Source organism: Oculina patagonica, chromosome 4 (genome assembly GCF_052425735.1).
Source record: "Oculina patagonica isolate OP01 chromosome 4, crgOcupat, whole genome shotgun sequence".
In the NCBI taxonomy this organism is placed as follows: Eukaryota; Metazoa; Cnidaria; class Anthozoa; order Scleractinia; family Oculinidae; genus Oculina; species Oculina patagonica.
The window spans coordinates 57259910-57276718 of NC_135761.1; the positions used below are offsets into that span (position 1 = coordinate 57259910).

General features: G+C 38.8%; 1 protein-coding gene across 2 annotated transcripts; it reads left to right on the plus strand.

Moving 5' to 3' along the window:
• Window positions 1-2347: 2347 nt before the first annotated feature.
• LOC144650838 (metal cation symporter ZIP14-like) lies at window positions 2348-16578 on the plus strand. 2 transcript variants are annotated; one of them, XR_013570210.1, is made up of 9 exons: window positions 2348-2746; window positions 5029-5200; window positions 6720-6889; window positions 7357-7509; window positions 8447-8626; window positions 10742-10934; window positions 11984-12171; window positions 14425-15935; window positions 16047-16578. XR_013570210.1 is itself a non-coding variant. In XM_078510600.1 (8 exons), exons 1-8 carry the CDS (start codon window positions 2459-2461, stop codon window positions 14575-14577), a joined length of 1497 nt encoding a protein of 498 aa, XP_078366726.1. In that variant the 5' UTR covers window positions 2348-2458; the 3' UTR covers window positions 14578-15963. The 2 variants fall into 2 exon arrangements, 1 of the variants encoding a protein (XP_078366726.1); XM_078510600.1 differs by lacking the exon at window positions 16047-16578 and having other exon boundaries at window positions 14425-15963.
• The last annotated feature ends 231 nt before the right edge of the window (window positions 16579-16809 follow it).

Below are 16809 nucleotides of genomic sequence, written 5' to 3' on the forward strand. Positions count from 1 at the left end.
ACTATCTATTCTCTAAATTTGAAAAACGAGAAACCGCGTACAATCTAAGGGACTCTGAGAACAAACTCAATGTTCCCCTACCGCGCACTAACTATTACAAAAATAGCTTTACCTATAGCGGCGCGGTTTTATGGAACAGTCTTCCTTCCAACGTAAGACAAGCAGAGTCCCTTTGCCATTTACACGACAGAAAAATTTTGGCACGGCTTGGGTAAAAAGGGTACGCGTACCTAAAAAAATGGTCGGCACGGATAAATTTTGTCGTGTAAACCACTTTAGGCGCGTTTACACGACAGAAAAATTTAGGTACGGACTCGTCAGAAAATTGGTCCGTACCAGTCAAAATTTGGTCCGCACCTTATCACTTCTTTTGTAGGGAAACAGTTAAATCAAAACGGGGCCATAGGCGCCTATGGCCCCGTTTTGATTTAACTGTTTCTCTACAAAAATGATTAGGTGCGGACCAAATTTTGACGGGAACGGACCAACTTTTTGACGAGTCCGTACCTAAGTTTTTGTGTCGTGTAAACGCGCCTTTTGCCTCACCCGTGCCGAACCAAAATTTTATCCGTGCTCGGACCTAAGGCGCGTTTACACGATAGAGAAAATTGAGTACGGACCCGTCAAAAAATTAGTCCGGACCTGACCACTTTTGTAGAGAAACAGTCAAATCAAAACGGGGCAATAGGCGCCTATGGCCCCGTTTTGATTTGACTTTTTCTCTACAAAAGTGGTCAGGTCCGGCTAGTCGCGAGGTAGTCCGAGCACGGATAAAATTGGTACGCGTTCCTGAAAATCTAACCCGGCTAGAATAAAATGTGTAGTGTAAACGATTAGCCGTACAGAACCAACTCTTTTCTTATGAAACTTCGTTCAATAAATTTGCAAAAAAACCACTCGATCGACATGGCAGAGTTTTAGACACGTATTTAAAGAAAAACAATTGCCAAGAAAACCTCATGAACATTCATGGAAGAACTAGCGTGACTTTCAGCAGTCTTCTTTGGTCGCTTTCTCCCGTTTGTGATCGTTAGTGTTAGAGTCAAAAGCTGAAATTCTGCCTTGGAAGATCATGATGTAAGGAGTTGATACAAACATGTGAGGAGAATAAAACAATAATACAAATAAATAATCGTCGTCGTTAATAGGGGAAGTACAAGCCATTCACTGCTGCCATTTTAACAATAATCATATACCTTCACCCTTTTCTAGTCTTCTGGGAACAAGGCGAAAAGATGCGCGACTAAGGCCCGGTTCAGACGCCGTTCTTTTCATGAGCCGAACTCAATTCGAATTTGGACCGACCCAAATTGACAAAAGTACGCCTCTTGATTCAGACGCCGTACTTTTTGGCCGTTCCGAGGCCGTTCCTAATACAGTTCCGATAAAAATAAATACATTATAATAAAATGCATTATAGTAATTTATGAATTAGGATCGGCACATGAAAAGTACGGCGTCTGAATCAAAGCCGTTCCAAAGGCGTTCCACAGGCGAAATTCTCGGCCAAGCCAGGCGGGAAGAACGGGTGAGCCGTTCCAAATTGAAATAGCCGTTCTAATGAATTTGATTCAGACGCCGATCTTTTTATGTACTTAATTCAAGGAATTAAGTTCGGCTCATGAAAAGATCGGCGTCTAAACCGGACCTAACTCGCATGTGACGTTTAAATGAAAAAGCGGCATGCGCACAAAGGCAGAATCGCGTACGCTGGCCAAGGTTTTGAGCCTTTTACCCGCACCAAAACATCATTTAACCCAGTTTAGCATGGTAGAAAAAAGTACGTGTAAACAGGGTGTCAGTGCTATTTTTTGGGTACGGGTACCAATTTTATCCGAGCCGTGCCAAACTTTTTCTGCCGTGTAAATGGGGCTAAAGCTTTGTAAAGCAAGTACTATAAGGCACGGCATTCGTGGAAAGCAGCTTTTCCTTTACAATTAGCTTATCACTAGAAATTTATTATGTATTTTATTATATATGTATGATTGTATGTAGTGTTTTAAAAAAGCTGATGTTTTAACCGTGTGGAAATAATGATTACCCGGCCGTACTGGTTTCACTCTGTGTTGTGTGGTTTCCTGCATTCAAAGCTACATTAAATTATGCCAGCTTGCTGACTTTGTGTTTTTTTCCTGGAATAAATTTTTGAAATGTCGTTACTTTTGTTTTTCTACATTGTGACTTCAGTTAATACTTTAAGCATAATTCGAACTTTAGCCTGGTATAATTTTGACATACTAATTTCGCAAAAATGTGCGGTCTCGGCCGTACCACGATCGAAACAATCTGGGAACGAAATTAAAATGAAGGCCTGGATACCAAGCGTATTCCTTCGTGACCTGTGGTCCGTCATTCACTTGTCAGCTGGAAGGATTTCACGTGTACATGCAGTACATATACACGCATCTATGCGTACCAGGATATTTCAGTGTTCTGTTGGTGATCGAGCATCGTTTCAATGGATTCACCAAAAGTTTGCCAAGTTGTAGTGCTGCTGTTAGTTTTGGCGTTAATTTGGAGGACAGATTCACACGTTTTCTCTCATGACGATGCTCGCAGCATCAATGGACCCGCACCAGAATCTTTTGTTGATAGTTTATTCGAAGAATATGGCACAAACAAATCTATGAGTTTACAACAGTTCAGTTCTCTGTTGAAAGAACTTAAACTTGGCTCCATTACGAGAGAGACGACAAGCAAAGCTGGATCACCTAAAGAGAACGGAGTAAAAAATGGGCATTCAAAGGTAAGTTCGATCGCGAATCTTCATGTATTCGAGCTGGTCTGTTTCCCTTCGATCGCTGTGAAGCAATGAAACTTTAATATAAAAGGATTTTTCTAAATCGCATCTCCTCAGAGCTAAAAGCAATTATCATTTTTGCCTAGTTTTGCTTTCAAGAAAAACGCACGTAGGTTGGTGGTTTAATAAATATTTTGCCTTGCCTGATTGTCACAAGACAGTTCGAAGTTCACAAGACATCAAACGTACAATGAAACCGCTGTTTGAAAGCGATGTTTAGTCTTGGTGTAAAGTAAGTAGATCTTATATAAAGTTGCAGAAGGAAATACGTGGTTATAAATTGATTTCTGGAAGTAGATCTTAACATTAATGTTTACACGTAGTTTGAACTTTGTAATTAATTTCTGGAGCTCGTTTTGTTCTTTATGTCAATGATCACACACGTGGCAGCAGTTAAATCCACAAAAGGCCGCGTAGAATTCTTTATAAGAACCCCCGATGTTAGGTACACGTTTCCAAGTCCCATTTAAAATTGTTATTTGATTTCCGAGCTGAAGTATACGGTATATAAAGAGATTCTTGATCAATCTTGTTTTTATAGCGTGACTTTTTCAGTTAATCGGTTAATTATTTTACAGCTAAGACGTACAGGCAATCCAAAACTTCAATTGTAAGCAGTGTTTTCCTTTTTAAATATGCATATGGTTACCCTAGTAATATTTTACAACAGGACACCAACTAGATTCACTCATCAGGCCCTGGAAATTATGCATTGAGATAGTTAAACATACTACTCTTTTGGTTTGCAATGGTGCAACAACAACTTTTTTATTCACCCCTTAAATTTTACAACTAGTAATAGCTCTCGCTAAGTTGCCCCTGCCTCTTTATAATTTCTTCAAGTACAGCAATAATCCAAAATTAGTGGAGTCTTTTTGTTGCCTTTACTTATTGATGCTGATGGATTACACATTTAGGCTTCCCTTTTACAGTGCCATGTACGTCACGACATTGTTTGCAACGGATTTTCTTGTTGTGTGACACCGTTGCGTCCTAAAAAAATTCACAAGTTCAAATCAAATATATTACCTAGCGGAAATAACACATAACATAACACATTATTTGTGGTGACAACAGGCAAGCTTATTTCCGGGCTTATAACATTCAAGATGAACTTACAATAATTTCCAGGTCAGAAAGCCTAACAATTCCATGAGTAACAAAATATGGCACATTAAAAGATTTGAGAAAACAATTTTTGATCCTTATTCAACCCACTCTTTGGATCAAATAAACTGACAGTTTGTTAGCGATACACATATTACCTTGCTTTGCATGACAAAGTTCACGCTTTCGTTTATTACTCATCGTAACATGTAAACGATTTACACTTGTTTTCATGACGTTCAGACGCTGACTAAGATAAGAAACTCTCAGTCCCTGAATGATACGCCTGTTGTGCTTTCCATGTCAGTTTCGGTATCATTTCAATTTCAGGTACACGTTTCAGCCATTTCTTCAAGCAAAAGATGTTTCCTTTGATCACAGTGCGAAGGCTATTTTTAACCTTTGCGGCACTGACTTCCGTTGCTCATTTGGAGTGTGAGCGTTCCAGCAATCCTTTGCGAGCATTAGGGCAATCCTTTTTTGAGCATTTGGGCAATCCTTTGCGAGCCGCTTTGACTAAAATCGAGATTTTTTCCGGTACCATTCACTGAATGTACACATTTAACCTATCTATGCAGGGACTTCTAAGGTGCCTCCTCGGGTTCCGGCCCTGCAGGGACAAAACCCTATGGGGACAAAAAGAAAAAAATTGGTGTTAAGTGTAAATAAATAATTAGGGGTCTGGCTGCCTGAAAAAACTATACAGTTAAAAAGGGCAGGCAGCCAGTGTTACAATTATGTTAATACAAGTTTAGGTCGGTAAACACACAAAATAACGAAGAACATTACAGTGAGCAAAACCTTTATACCCCCCCCCCCCCCCCTCTCAAGTCAGAAGTTATGTTTTTTGCTGCTGTCAAATCATCTTTAGTTCATGATCAGTTCAGCAGGTTCAAAAGGTCATGTCTGACAGTTGTAATAATTGGTAGATTTCGGTCCATTTCGTTTGTTTCTGCCTTATTTAATGATTGACAGCAGTAAAAAATTCACAATCGTCAGTTGGGTTTTAAACTTCAGGACTCGCAAGTTAATGAAGAGTGTATTTCATATACATGAACAATATTTTTTCTACAATTCAAGGCTGAAACTGATGTGCTATATTTGTTTTTATTTTGATTTAGTGCTACCCAGCCAAAGCACTGTTTGAATCCTTTTCTGTTGATTCCAGTGGATTAAATCCACAAAAATTTCAAACAATATGCCCAGCAATAGTGGAGCAAATTGAAAGTAAAGCGTGTTTGGTGGAAGAAGACAAAGAGGATGAAGAAGATGCTAAACAAAGTAAAACGCAAGGTGAGTGTTGTGTGTTGACTCAGGCTGCATCAGCCCTGTTTACTTGGAACTGTTCCTTTTATGAGCCTCAGCTTAAGCCTGGTTTTCACTAGCGACGCAAGCACAAGCGCAAGAATAACAGCTCTTATTTCATCATGAAAACGGCTTCGACTCAAGCAAAAGCACATTGCATTGCAGTTTTATGCTTGTGCTTATGCTTGCTGCAAGCACAATAACAAGGATCCAAATTTGTCCTATTTGTGTGATTGTGCTTGAGTCACTTGTGAAAACCAGGCTTTACAGGGATCAGTCTGGATTGCTACCAGAACAACCTTAGCTAGTCAGCTGTTTTTGTCAGTAACTTTTGCAAAGAAAGCACAAGTGGGTCTGGGACCAGTTCCATGCCAGTTCCATGCCAATACAGTCACCTCTCTCTAAGACGGACACCTTCGGGACCGGCCGCAACTGTCCGTCTTAGAGAGGTGTCCGTCTTGTAGAGAGTCGAGGTAACGTGACACCAGTAATTCTGAGATAAAATAGTTAAACCTTTGCACAGTGAAACAGACCTTAACTAACTGCAACAAGACTAAAATAATAAAAGGGCGTATTTGCTTGTTAAAGCAAAAATTGAGAGCTACAAACTGTAATACTGTAAGTAGAAAACTACCTCTTTAGTGTCCATACACGAAAGCAGAGAAGTAATCCGTTAAAGCGTCATTGTTTCTGGTTAGTAAGCTTGGTATACACGTATCCTCAGGACGCTGACTAACTTCTCTTTAGGTCGATACGACATTTGGAAGTATTTTCAATATTAAAGCATGATAAAAAACACTTCTCAAGTGTCCGTTAATGATTTCAAAGTGTCTGTTGTCCGTCTTAGAGAGGTGTCCGTCTTATAGGGAGTTTGGTTACAGTAAAATGACTGAAAAACGGCAGGGACCATCACCAGGTGTCCGTCTTATGGAGGTGTCCGTCTTATAGAGGTGTCCGTTAAGATAGAGTTGACTGTATAGCATAGCTGGTCCCGAAGCAGACCAGTCTTTGACTATTGGACCTGTGCATTTGCAGGTCCTCAAATCAGACACTGGCATGTACAGATAGCAGGTTGCAAATGAGTGGAAGTAGGTCTGATTTTTGAACAGGATCCCTTTGGAATCAGTTCTGTGTGTGCATTAGCCTCAGAGGGATGAATACCCACCAACCCTTCTGCAGGGTTATTAATCTACCAGTCTCTTGGATTAACAGAGAAGAAACAAAAATGTAGGAAGCCAGATAATTATTTTCTAGATGTAGGAATGTAGAAAGCAGGAGGAAAATTTAAAGTAAAACTTTGATTACTTTAATATTAGTTCTTTATAATCATTAAATATAAAATTATATTTATCTTAATTGAAGCAAGGAATCAGGAAGGAAATATGATTTGGAAAGTGGTAAAAAAGAGTTCACATGAATGTACAGTTGTTTGAAAACGTTAACCATTTTTTTTATTATTTTGAATATAGAATGTTATATTTTGTATTTTTTTATAACTCTGTTTCAGCATGGGGGTATGGATTCTTGTCAGTAACAATCATCAGCTGTGCATCGCTCCTTGGAGCCTTTGTGGTCCCGTTTATGAATCAATCGTTTTACAAGATTCTTCTGTTGTTTATGGTGTCCCTTGCTGTTGGTGTGTTGAGTGGAAGCGGAGTGTTCCATCTTATTCCACATGTAGGTTTTTACAAGAAACCATGCAATTAATGTTGATCTTAGAAAATCCATTTTGAAAATGAATCTTAATGTTAAATTATTGGTTTAGAAGCAAATACAAAAAAAAAATCAATTTGTTTCTGTTCTTAATCTTTCTCTGTCATAACTTTCTTGATCTGAACGTCAAAGTATTACTGACAGTGAAAATCCCGATTTCTTGAACCCTCAACTTCTCGAACCTCCCAACAACTCGAACCAGAAGTGGTTTCCATCCCTTAATTTTTCAAACTACCCGATTTCTCAAACCAATTTTTGTTTTCCTTGGAGGCTTGAGAAATAAAGATTCCACTGCTATTCAATTTGTACATGAAGTAAAGTATTTTAGCGGAGCTCCCCATCCGCCCAAAGGGCTGCAGAGCTTCTTTGACATTGAACATCTTACATGTATGTACATGTATGTACTAAATAAATGTATCTTCTTCTGACAGACATTTGGCTTTGGTACTGATGGTGACACTTCATACTTATGGAAATGCCTGGTGATCATCTGTGGGATTTATTTGTTCTTTTTCTTGGAATATGTCATGAAAATGATTGTCAGATTCAAACAGAAGTCTACATGTGAAAGCGACGATGGACTAGTAAGGGAGTGATCTTTGATACTGGAGTACTTAAAATCAGAAACCGGGGCTGATGGAGGGTGGGGGGGTGGGGGGGCAAGTTACAGTTGGACATTTCCCAGGTATATATAATTTATAAGTGGAGGAAATTGCAGAATGAAAATAGGTCTACATGTAATTTCTTAATGTTGCCTGGGGCAAAAATAATTCAGCGTAACAAGTGGGGGCCAGTTTCTCTGGTTGTCTGCAGTTTCAGGCTTGAATGTTGACAAGAGTGTGATGCTAATCAGCTAATTAGTATTAAAACACATGATAGTAGAAATGTGATGGTGAGTGAAAAGCAAGTTGTTCACGTACGTGTCTGAGATTTTGTGACATTGGTTCCTCGAGAAGGGGGAGGGGGGGACTCCTTGGGCTGCACATACATGTACCCGTATAGGAAATTTAAGGCCCCCCCCCCCGGACTGGTTCACAATGGTCCGCATGTCACATAATTGCAGGTTTAAATTAGGTTCCAAGTGTGAACAAGGTGTTACAGTTGGAGGTAATTAAAAAAGACAAAATGAAGCGTGATATGGGAGGCAGTGTTGCCGAGTGGTCAGAGCATCGGACTTGTAATCCGGAGATCGTGGGTTCAAGCCCCGTTCTGACCACTAGCTGGTGTTGTTCTAGGTAGTCCCGAGTTCAACTCCTTGGCTGCGTTTGTAAATAGCCAACTTGTCTGCCTCCTGCTAGTTGGGATTTTTAACCATGTTATGTTCATTTACAATATTTGTTTCATATTGGCCCTGAAAAACCCCATTGGGGGAGTCGTCAATTAAGTATATTATTATTATTATTATTATTATTATTATTATTATTATTATTATTATTATTATTGATTTTTTGTTGTCACCTGAAAAAAGCGACCATTAGTGGACGTATTTGTTTAATAATTAGTTTGAATTCACTTTTTAAGGAAAACACCAAGTCAAAGGGTGAAATTCCTGGTGCGGAGATTGCCGACGTTCAGCTGCAACTTTACAACGTCAACCCAGAACATCACCACAGTAACAAGTGCATTAGTCATCAGTTACCAGATATCCGTGTTTGTGGAAATGGAGTGAAGCAAAACAGTATGTCAGATGATTCCAAGAAGGTACATGTACTTAATGTTCTGGTGTGATGATAGGATTTAAATATTAAGTGTTTTAATAATATGTGTATGACTATTTAAATGTATTCTCAAACTTATTTAATAAAATATAATACACGTCTTTAAAACAAAGGAAACCATAACCGTGGCAGTGGCTTGGAAATCCATTCTTAGTTAGCATCGATTTTTACGATATTAGTTCTCCTTTTACTCCTTACTTTGAGTTTGATTGAGAAGATACATGTATCATCATCAATCATCAATTCTCGTCGCGCCAGTAGGCGCATAAGGCCGTCACGTTTTCTGTCCAACACTGCCTGTTCTGTGCCACCGCTTTGGCTACCTCCCAGCTTGCCCACCCTGCCTTGTTTCTTTCCTTTTCCACTGTCCTTCTCCAAGTTGTCCTTGGCCTCCCTCTTGCTCTTTGTCCTTCTGGTGTCCATCCCAATGCTGTGAAGCAGTCATTCGCACCTTCTCTCCTGAGTATGTGTCCCAGCCAGTTCCACCTTCTTCGTCGTACCTCGCAGCTTATGGCGTTGACCTTTGCCATTTCAACCACTCTCTTGTTTGTAATTCTTTGCTGCCATCTAATTCTCAGTATCCGTCTCAGGCATTGGCATTGGAAACTGTTCAGTTTTCGTTCATCAGCTTTAGTGATCTTCCATGTTTCACAGCCATATAGCAGGACCGGTCGAACTAAAGTCTTGAATAGGCGTATCTTGGTTCTCCTTCCTATTCCTCTGGCTGCCCATACCATCCCTAGTCTCTGGAATGCACCACGTGCCTTCTGCAGTCGGTTCGTAATATCTTTACTACCTCCTCCTTCTTTGTTTACCGTAGCATCTAGGTATACAAACTCCTCAACGTCTTCTACATCCTCACCATTAACCACAACGCCCTCTGAGCTACGAGCAAACTCAGTCCTCAGTGTCTTACACTTTCTTGCATTAAGTTTGAGGCCTACTCTGGCTGCTTCCTCTGCCAATCTCCCAGTCTTTTCTTGCAAATCCCTAATCTTGGATGACAGTAGTGCAATATCATCTGCAAAGTCAAGGTCCTCCAGCACCGTTGTGAAATTCCATCGTATTCCTCTTCTCCTGTCTGCTGTTACCTTTCTCATGGTCCAATCTAAGGCCAGTAAGAATAAGAATCCTGACATCACACACCCCTGCTTTACTCCAGACCTGATCTTAAACCATTCTGATGTCATGTATATCAAACACTTAATGGAGAATGTTTCACCACATTGCCAGCAAACACCTCAAAGTTCGTCAAAAATGCTCTGCTCACACGTTATTTTCAACTCTCTTCTCAGTGTTTGGAAATGTGATGAAACACCCTCTCTCTGGTTGATGTATTTAATAACTTGCAACTTTTGAACAATACCCATCAACAATATAAAAGGGAGGTTTGTGGCCTTGACTGTGTCTTACAAATGTGCGAGGCAGCAAGGTGTGCAGACCAGGCAGCGAGGCATGCGAGGCAGAAATCCCAACTCACAATAAAAAGGCTAACTGCAAGCTACCTAAGCTAACTGTAAGGGGTGGTGAATGGTCCTTCAAAAATGCATGTTGCGCAAAATTTTAGCCAAATTTCAGGGTCCCGTCGTCTCAAATTTTTCTTTGACGCCTCTAGGAGTCTCGCTTTGTTTTGCAAGGCTAAAAAGATCTCGGGCTTACAGAAAAGATATCAGTCTCGCCGTCTCGCAAAGTCTCACATTTAGTGCCATTCAGGCTAACCGGAGTGCAATTTTAGGCTAACCAAAGTGCTATTTAGGATAACCGGAATGGATCCCACACCTCGCTTCCTCACACTTTGTCACGACCTGCCTTGACTTAGTATTACTGAGTTAAGTAGGTATATGAATTAAGGTTAATATGATGCAATGGGGAGTGATGATAATGAATGATCATCAGAATTAATATTCAAAATTATGGTAATTGTATCCAAAAGTGTTTCTTACAACACTGTATTTCCTTTACACAGGCCAGCAAATGAATTTGCTTGAAAAGACTATAAATTTTGTTTGGTCATTACTTTAATTATGACAGCACTGTATTTATCTTTTGGCCCTATTTTTATTGAAGAGTTTTCTAATCTTACAAATTGTGAATACAGGCTGTTGTGGAGAATGGTGCGATATCATCAGAAAAGAAAAAAATAGCCCCTGTAGCATGGATGATTATCATTGGTGACAGCCTGCATAACTTCATTGACGGCCTGGCCATCGGAGCATCTTTCTCTAGTTCAACATATGTTGGCATCAGCACAGCACTGGCAATATTCTGCGAAGAGCTGCCACACGAACTTGGTAATTAGAGAATACTTTTTTCTACGTAGAGAAATGGTCATAACAAGTGTACTCAACAAGGACCCACCTTGTCTAGGTGAAGGAGGGGGGGGGGGTGCTATGCAAGACACCACCTGCCTGAATAACCAAATAGACAACATTTATTGGCCTCAAAACTCAAGTTAAGACTGTCATATTTGGTGTGCATGAAACTTGCATTGCTGGAGAAATGGCACAAAGGGGTTAAAATCTTTAGTTTCAACTCCTGATAAAGTGGGAGTTAAACAAACCAGACACCATCTTTTAAGGGTTGGGTGGGGGTGGGGGGGGGGGGACATGAAGAGACCACCTGTCTTTTTGCAGAGGGGCGATTCCTGTCTAAACAGTCCTGACCATTTCCTTTATCAATTGAAGTGCATCAAAAAATTAATGTGACTTTGGTACTTGTCATGAGAGTGGGACAAAGAAAAAAACTGAGTCCCGGTCAGGATTTGAACCATATGTTCTCTCAGATACCAGGTGGGTGCTCTAATAACCACTGAACTATGGAGAGACCCTTGGTGAGCCAGACTATTTAGCTTCATGTGTGACAGGTGTCCTGCATACTGCTAGGATCAGCAATGTCAAAAGCATCATATTTGTAATATTTGCCGTTTTCAATGCCATTGAAATTATGAAAACTGTATCGTGAAGTGAAATCCTTTTGCAATGTTGTAAGTTGTGTTTAATTATACATTTCGTGGTTTAAAGTGATCTCTTTCGTTTAGACACACTCTGTACACGATATACATGTAATACCGAAACCCCTACCATATGAAAACAAAGGCATGGCTGACTAGGGTGCTTTAAGCTCAGTGAAAAAAAATAAACAGAGCGTTGCACAGCAGCAAGCTATATAATAACAAAGTTAATTTGAAGTGTGCGCTGTGTGCCAATTTTTTAAGTTACATGGCTTAAAAGCATTAAGTACTGGTATGTAATCACACTTATTAACACTGAATTGACTGTCAACATTGTGCTAATAATGTAAGTTGTTATTTTTAACTTCAAGTCTTTAACCTGTCTTACAGGTGATTTTGCAGTTCTTCTCAATGCTGGCATGTCTTACAAAATGGCAATGGGATTCAATTTCCTCTCAGCTTGCTCTTGTTATTTGGGACTCGTCATTGGATTGTTGCTGGGTTACACAACATCAGCAGTAAAGTGGATCTATGCTCTCGCTGGAGGGATGTTTATCTACATTGCTTTGGTTGACATGGTAAGCTGAGCGTACCAGGGCTATCTGTATTTGGGGTGGGGGGTCAGTTGTTAAACCTGCATTGTTGCTAACAAAGTGTAAATAGCTAGAGAAGTTATTTTGGTTCATAACTATATAAAAAAAATAACTTCAAACTTTTAAATCATTATTAATTTTAACCAGGTGGCCAAGGGCAATTCGGGTTAATTCCGTTGAGGTGTTTTCTAAAGCGCTAGTAAAGGAGGGGTGTTATGCTGCAAAATGTAACAACTAACGCAAAATGTAACATCAACGCAAAATGTAAGAACTTTTGACGCAAAATGTAACATTGACGCGAAATGTAACAACTTTTGACGCAAAATGTAACAATTTTTTAACGCGAAATATAACAACGCAAAATGTAACAACTCTGGATCAAATGAAAATGTTGCCCTGTTGCTTACATTAGGCGAATGCGAGTACTCTATAATACAAAATATTGTTAAGCCCTGTTTGGCGGGGTACTACTCAGGTTGTAAAGGGGAGGGGAGGGGGATGGGGCAATCCACAAAATCACGAGTATTTTGACCATTTCACGAATCACGTATGATTAAAAATGAACTTTATGATTAGTTAGCTCGTGTTAGTCAATGCTGCAGTTTGTTAGTCAATGTGAATTTGTTTGCCGACATCAATAGAAGACATTGCTCTGTTTTTTAGAGGCACCCACACTCACGTGTATAAATTCAATTGAGACCCAAGTCCGTGACTCCATCACTCGATATTTTTGTTTGTGGGTTGCACCGAGATGCTGAGCGGCTGACCGACTGAGACCACTTAACGTATGACATCTTCGTTTGCTCTTGAGTCGGACTTACTCGGTTGCACGTTTGTTGAAGCTGCTCTCAGAGTGTACATTTGCGTTGTACATTGCGTTGAAAAATGTATGCGAAAAGGACAAATGCGTAGAAAGGATCCGGGGGGAGGGGGGACCCTGTATAAAAGGACGGGGATGTTCGCGATTTTAAAAGAGCCCAAAAGAGACCAATCTAGGTGTGGCTCCAGCTTTTCTTGACCCCTAAAAGATACCAAAAAACTAAGAATATAACTTATATTTGTATATTTCTTCGTTTGTAACTCTAAACAAGACCATTATGGCTAAAAATATTGGCGTTTTGCCCGGAACACCCTATGCGAGACCCCCCCACATTTCAGCATCGAAAGTGTAGCGTAGCATAAAATTGGTTTTTCAAGACACAAATCGTTTTATCAGGATCGTGCTTGGCGGGATAATATGGTGTAGGACGAAACCTATTTCCCCACAACGCTACTAAGAGAGGTCTGCAACTGGTTAAGATTGTAATTGACATTACCTGTGGCCTCAGACATCTAAAGAACAATTCCAAAAGCACCATGAAGCAGGATCGTTTAAACTTCCTAGTTTATATTGTCACAAATTGAATATTGATACACCGTAGACATTTTGGGAAATTTGAGTCGAGGGATGCCCCCAAAGGGGGCTATGTGCTTGGCTTGGGGTACCTTATCCCCCCCCCCCCCCCACCTTTCAAAACGCTGCCCCGCCTCTGCAATGTAAGCATTGTGTTTAGGATTAATAGATTGTTTGTTGCTTGGAAGGTAAAAGACAAATGCTAGTGAGTCTGGTGAATGGAAGGAGCTGACTACACTTACTTTCTTCCGAAGACTTTTCACTGATGGCATTTTATTTATCTGCCTAGTTTTAGGCTTTTTCAAGCTTTTTAGGCGATGACGTTAGTCAAGCCTTATGCCAGAGGCAGTGGGCGGAATTTGTACCATTTTCTGTTGCGATCGACCGATCAATAGGACTCAATAGAACCGAATGAGTTAACAAGAAATCGCCGCGAAAAACACAAAGCAAAATACTCCTGGAAAGTTAGAAAGGACTGATACAAAGTATAAACGAAAGAGACAAATTATGTATTTGTGCGTTTTATTGAATTCAGTGGACAGACATGATCACATCTCTACATTTTCTAAAACAATGGAAACGCTTGACCTTGCATGTCGTTTGCGAGAAGTACTTATTGAATATCTTATATCGAATGTCACACTATAAGATAACGCAAAATTTGTTGAACAATCATTCGACACAGAAGCTGTCTGCTACTTTTATTTAGTATACGTTAATTTTTTAACAAATTTCCTGAAAATTAGTTAAGACCCCCTTGGGAAACGTCATCGCCTCTGCATGCATTGCATGCCGTTTATTGTTTAACTTAACCTCTTACAGATTTGTCTTTTTTGTTCTTACAGCTGGAAGAAGCTTGTGAAATGTCTGTGAAGATTGGTCAAACCTCCATTCGCAAGAACCTCAAGGCATTTGCTCTCCAGAATTTTGGCATGTTATTTGGCTTAACCATTATGTTTATTCTTGCTTTATACTCAGGAAACATTTCTGTGGAGTAAGATTTTATTGTTGCAATCAATTTAATATTTTTTATTATTATTTTCCCTAAAGTAATATTTCTATATTCTTATGCAGAAAACGAATGGCCCCCCAGTTGGGTAAAGTAATTTATTGGTTGAAGGGTTTTGTATTTAAATGGCCAAGCCAAATTATGCAGACTGGGTTCAGTGTATGTTTACATTGAAAATATTGTGTATAAACAATCATTCACTATGCCATTTATGCAAGTTTTGGTTAAATTATACATCCGCAAATTTGATTGAAGTTTTAAAAATATTGTTAAGGAGCATGAATCCTTAATTTACAGGCAGATCGACTGACAGTCCATTTTGTCAAATAATTTTTTTGTGATATTACCAAAGTTAAAGAAGTTTTAAAATATTTTCAAGGAGATCGGCTGACAGTGTATTTGTGATATCGTTATTATATATTACAAAAAGTTAAAGAAGTTTGAAAATAATTATTTCTGTCAAAGAATGTTAGTACTATATTATTTTCTCATTTGTGATATTGCTAATTAAATTTTCCATCGTTGCTGGGAAGTATTTGCAAATCTTCGGAATAGATTCATAACGTACGTATGGTAGAGGGGTTTGGTAGTTTTTAAATTTCCAAGTTTGTCATTCAGGATATGTCCCCAATCCAGCCCCATAAATAATTAAATTTCAGGTTTTCTGTGATTTTTAGGGGATTGTTTTACGTCACAAAAATGAACCTTGAGATACTGTAACCTGGTCTTGCGAAGATGTTTTTTTTATCTTATCAGAAATATTTTTTAATTGATTTCTTGTGAAATTTCGAATACAAATTTATTTCACAGATGCCCAGAGATGTTTGGCCTGTGAAAAACAAAAAATTATTTTAAATTTATATGCTGCTGATTTTTAAATCATTATTGATTAACTTTTGTTAAATGAAAACTGGTGTGAGTTATATTTTATTAATATTTTGGCTTCCACTAAATTTTGTCAGGTGAAGTACCCGGTAATATATTAAGGTGTCTCAAAACAGTTTTTTTAAGACCATATCACACATTTTTAATCAGATTTTCAGCAGTCTTCCCTGCATCGGATTGATATGAAATTTCATCCACATTTTGTTCAAAAACGTTATTACTAGTACTTTGGTAATTATAACATTCACTTTGTTGAAATCAAGAGTTTCTATATAATTAAGTGTTTGTTGAAATATCTCATTGCGTATTCTTGTCTTATCATGTAGCCATTTTCACCATCGTTCGTTAAAAAGTGATTGTTCCATAAATCCAACATTGAAATTAGTAGATGTTATTTGGGCGATCAGTGTTTATTTTGTTAGTAATAAAACGATTTGTTACTGATCTTAAAAGTCTAAAAAGGTATAAAAGATGTTATAAAACATATAAGAAAAAAAAATTTTTTGGCATTTTTTTTTATAATTTTTTTTTTGAAACTTTTAATAATTTTTTTTCCCCCCCCCGGGGGGGAAGGTTAAATCAACTTAAAGAAAATATACATGTTCATTTATGGAATTATGGAATGGAAAGGGCGTGGCATTTTTTCCGATCTGTACAGTTACAAATTGTTTAATTAGTAGAGATGCCTAGTTTAAAATTCGTTTTGAACCAGTACACCCTGTTACACTACATCTAAACACGATATACATGAACCAAGCATCGTCCATGGTGCATTTATAGAGGTCAGGTTTACAGAAATCCGTGAAAACCTTTTTGGCCTTAAAAAGATCGAATCAGTCCTTAATTGGAATTTACACCAACAAAAGAAAAAATATTTTTATTCTATTTATTTGCAGAGCTCTGCTAATGCCTTTTTTCTAGGCTTAAATTTCGTGAACAGCCAGCATAGCTGAAAGAAAAACAAAACTAAACAAAAAAACAAACCAAAACAAAAAACATATACCTTTCCTCGCTTCATTTATCACGAAGTAAATGGAAAAATAACTCCAAATCGTCGCAACAAACGCCAGGTCACATAATAATAAATTAACAATTTTGCATCATATTTAAGTGTGTTTCTTCACATTAGAGCAGTTCACTTGAGTGTCGTAAAACCAAAACCAAAGTAATTACTCTGGCCAATCACAAAGGTCACAGACAATCCAGTGAACGTACCAATCAAAACTCGAAGCAAATACATGTAGTTGGCACGAAGCGCGGGAAAACGTGCGCGAGCGAGTCACGATTGGTTTTGGTTTTACTCCTGATTGGCCGAGAAAGTGGCGCGAAATTTTTA

Excerpts from the sequence above, each read along its gene's own strand:
- LOC144650838 (XM_078510600.1), top strand. The coding sequence starts at position 2,459 with ATGGATTCACCAAAAGTTTGCCAAGTTGTAGTGCTGCTGTTAGTTTTG. Across the intron at positions 6,890-7,356 it reads TGTTCCATCTTATTCCACAT|ACATTTGGCTTTGGTACTGA; the intron begins GTAGGTTTTTAC and ends TTCTTCTGACAG. Across the intron at positions 8,627-10,741 it reads TGTCAGATGATTCCAAGAAG|GCTGTTGTGGAGAATGGTGC; the intron begins GTACATGTACTT and ends TTGTGAATACAG.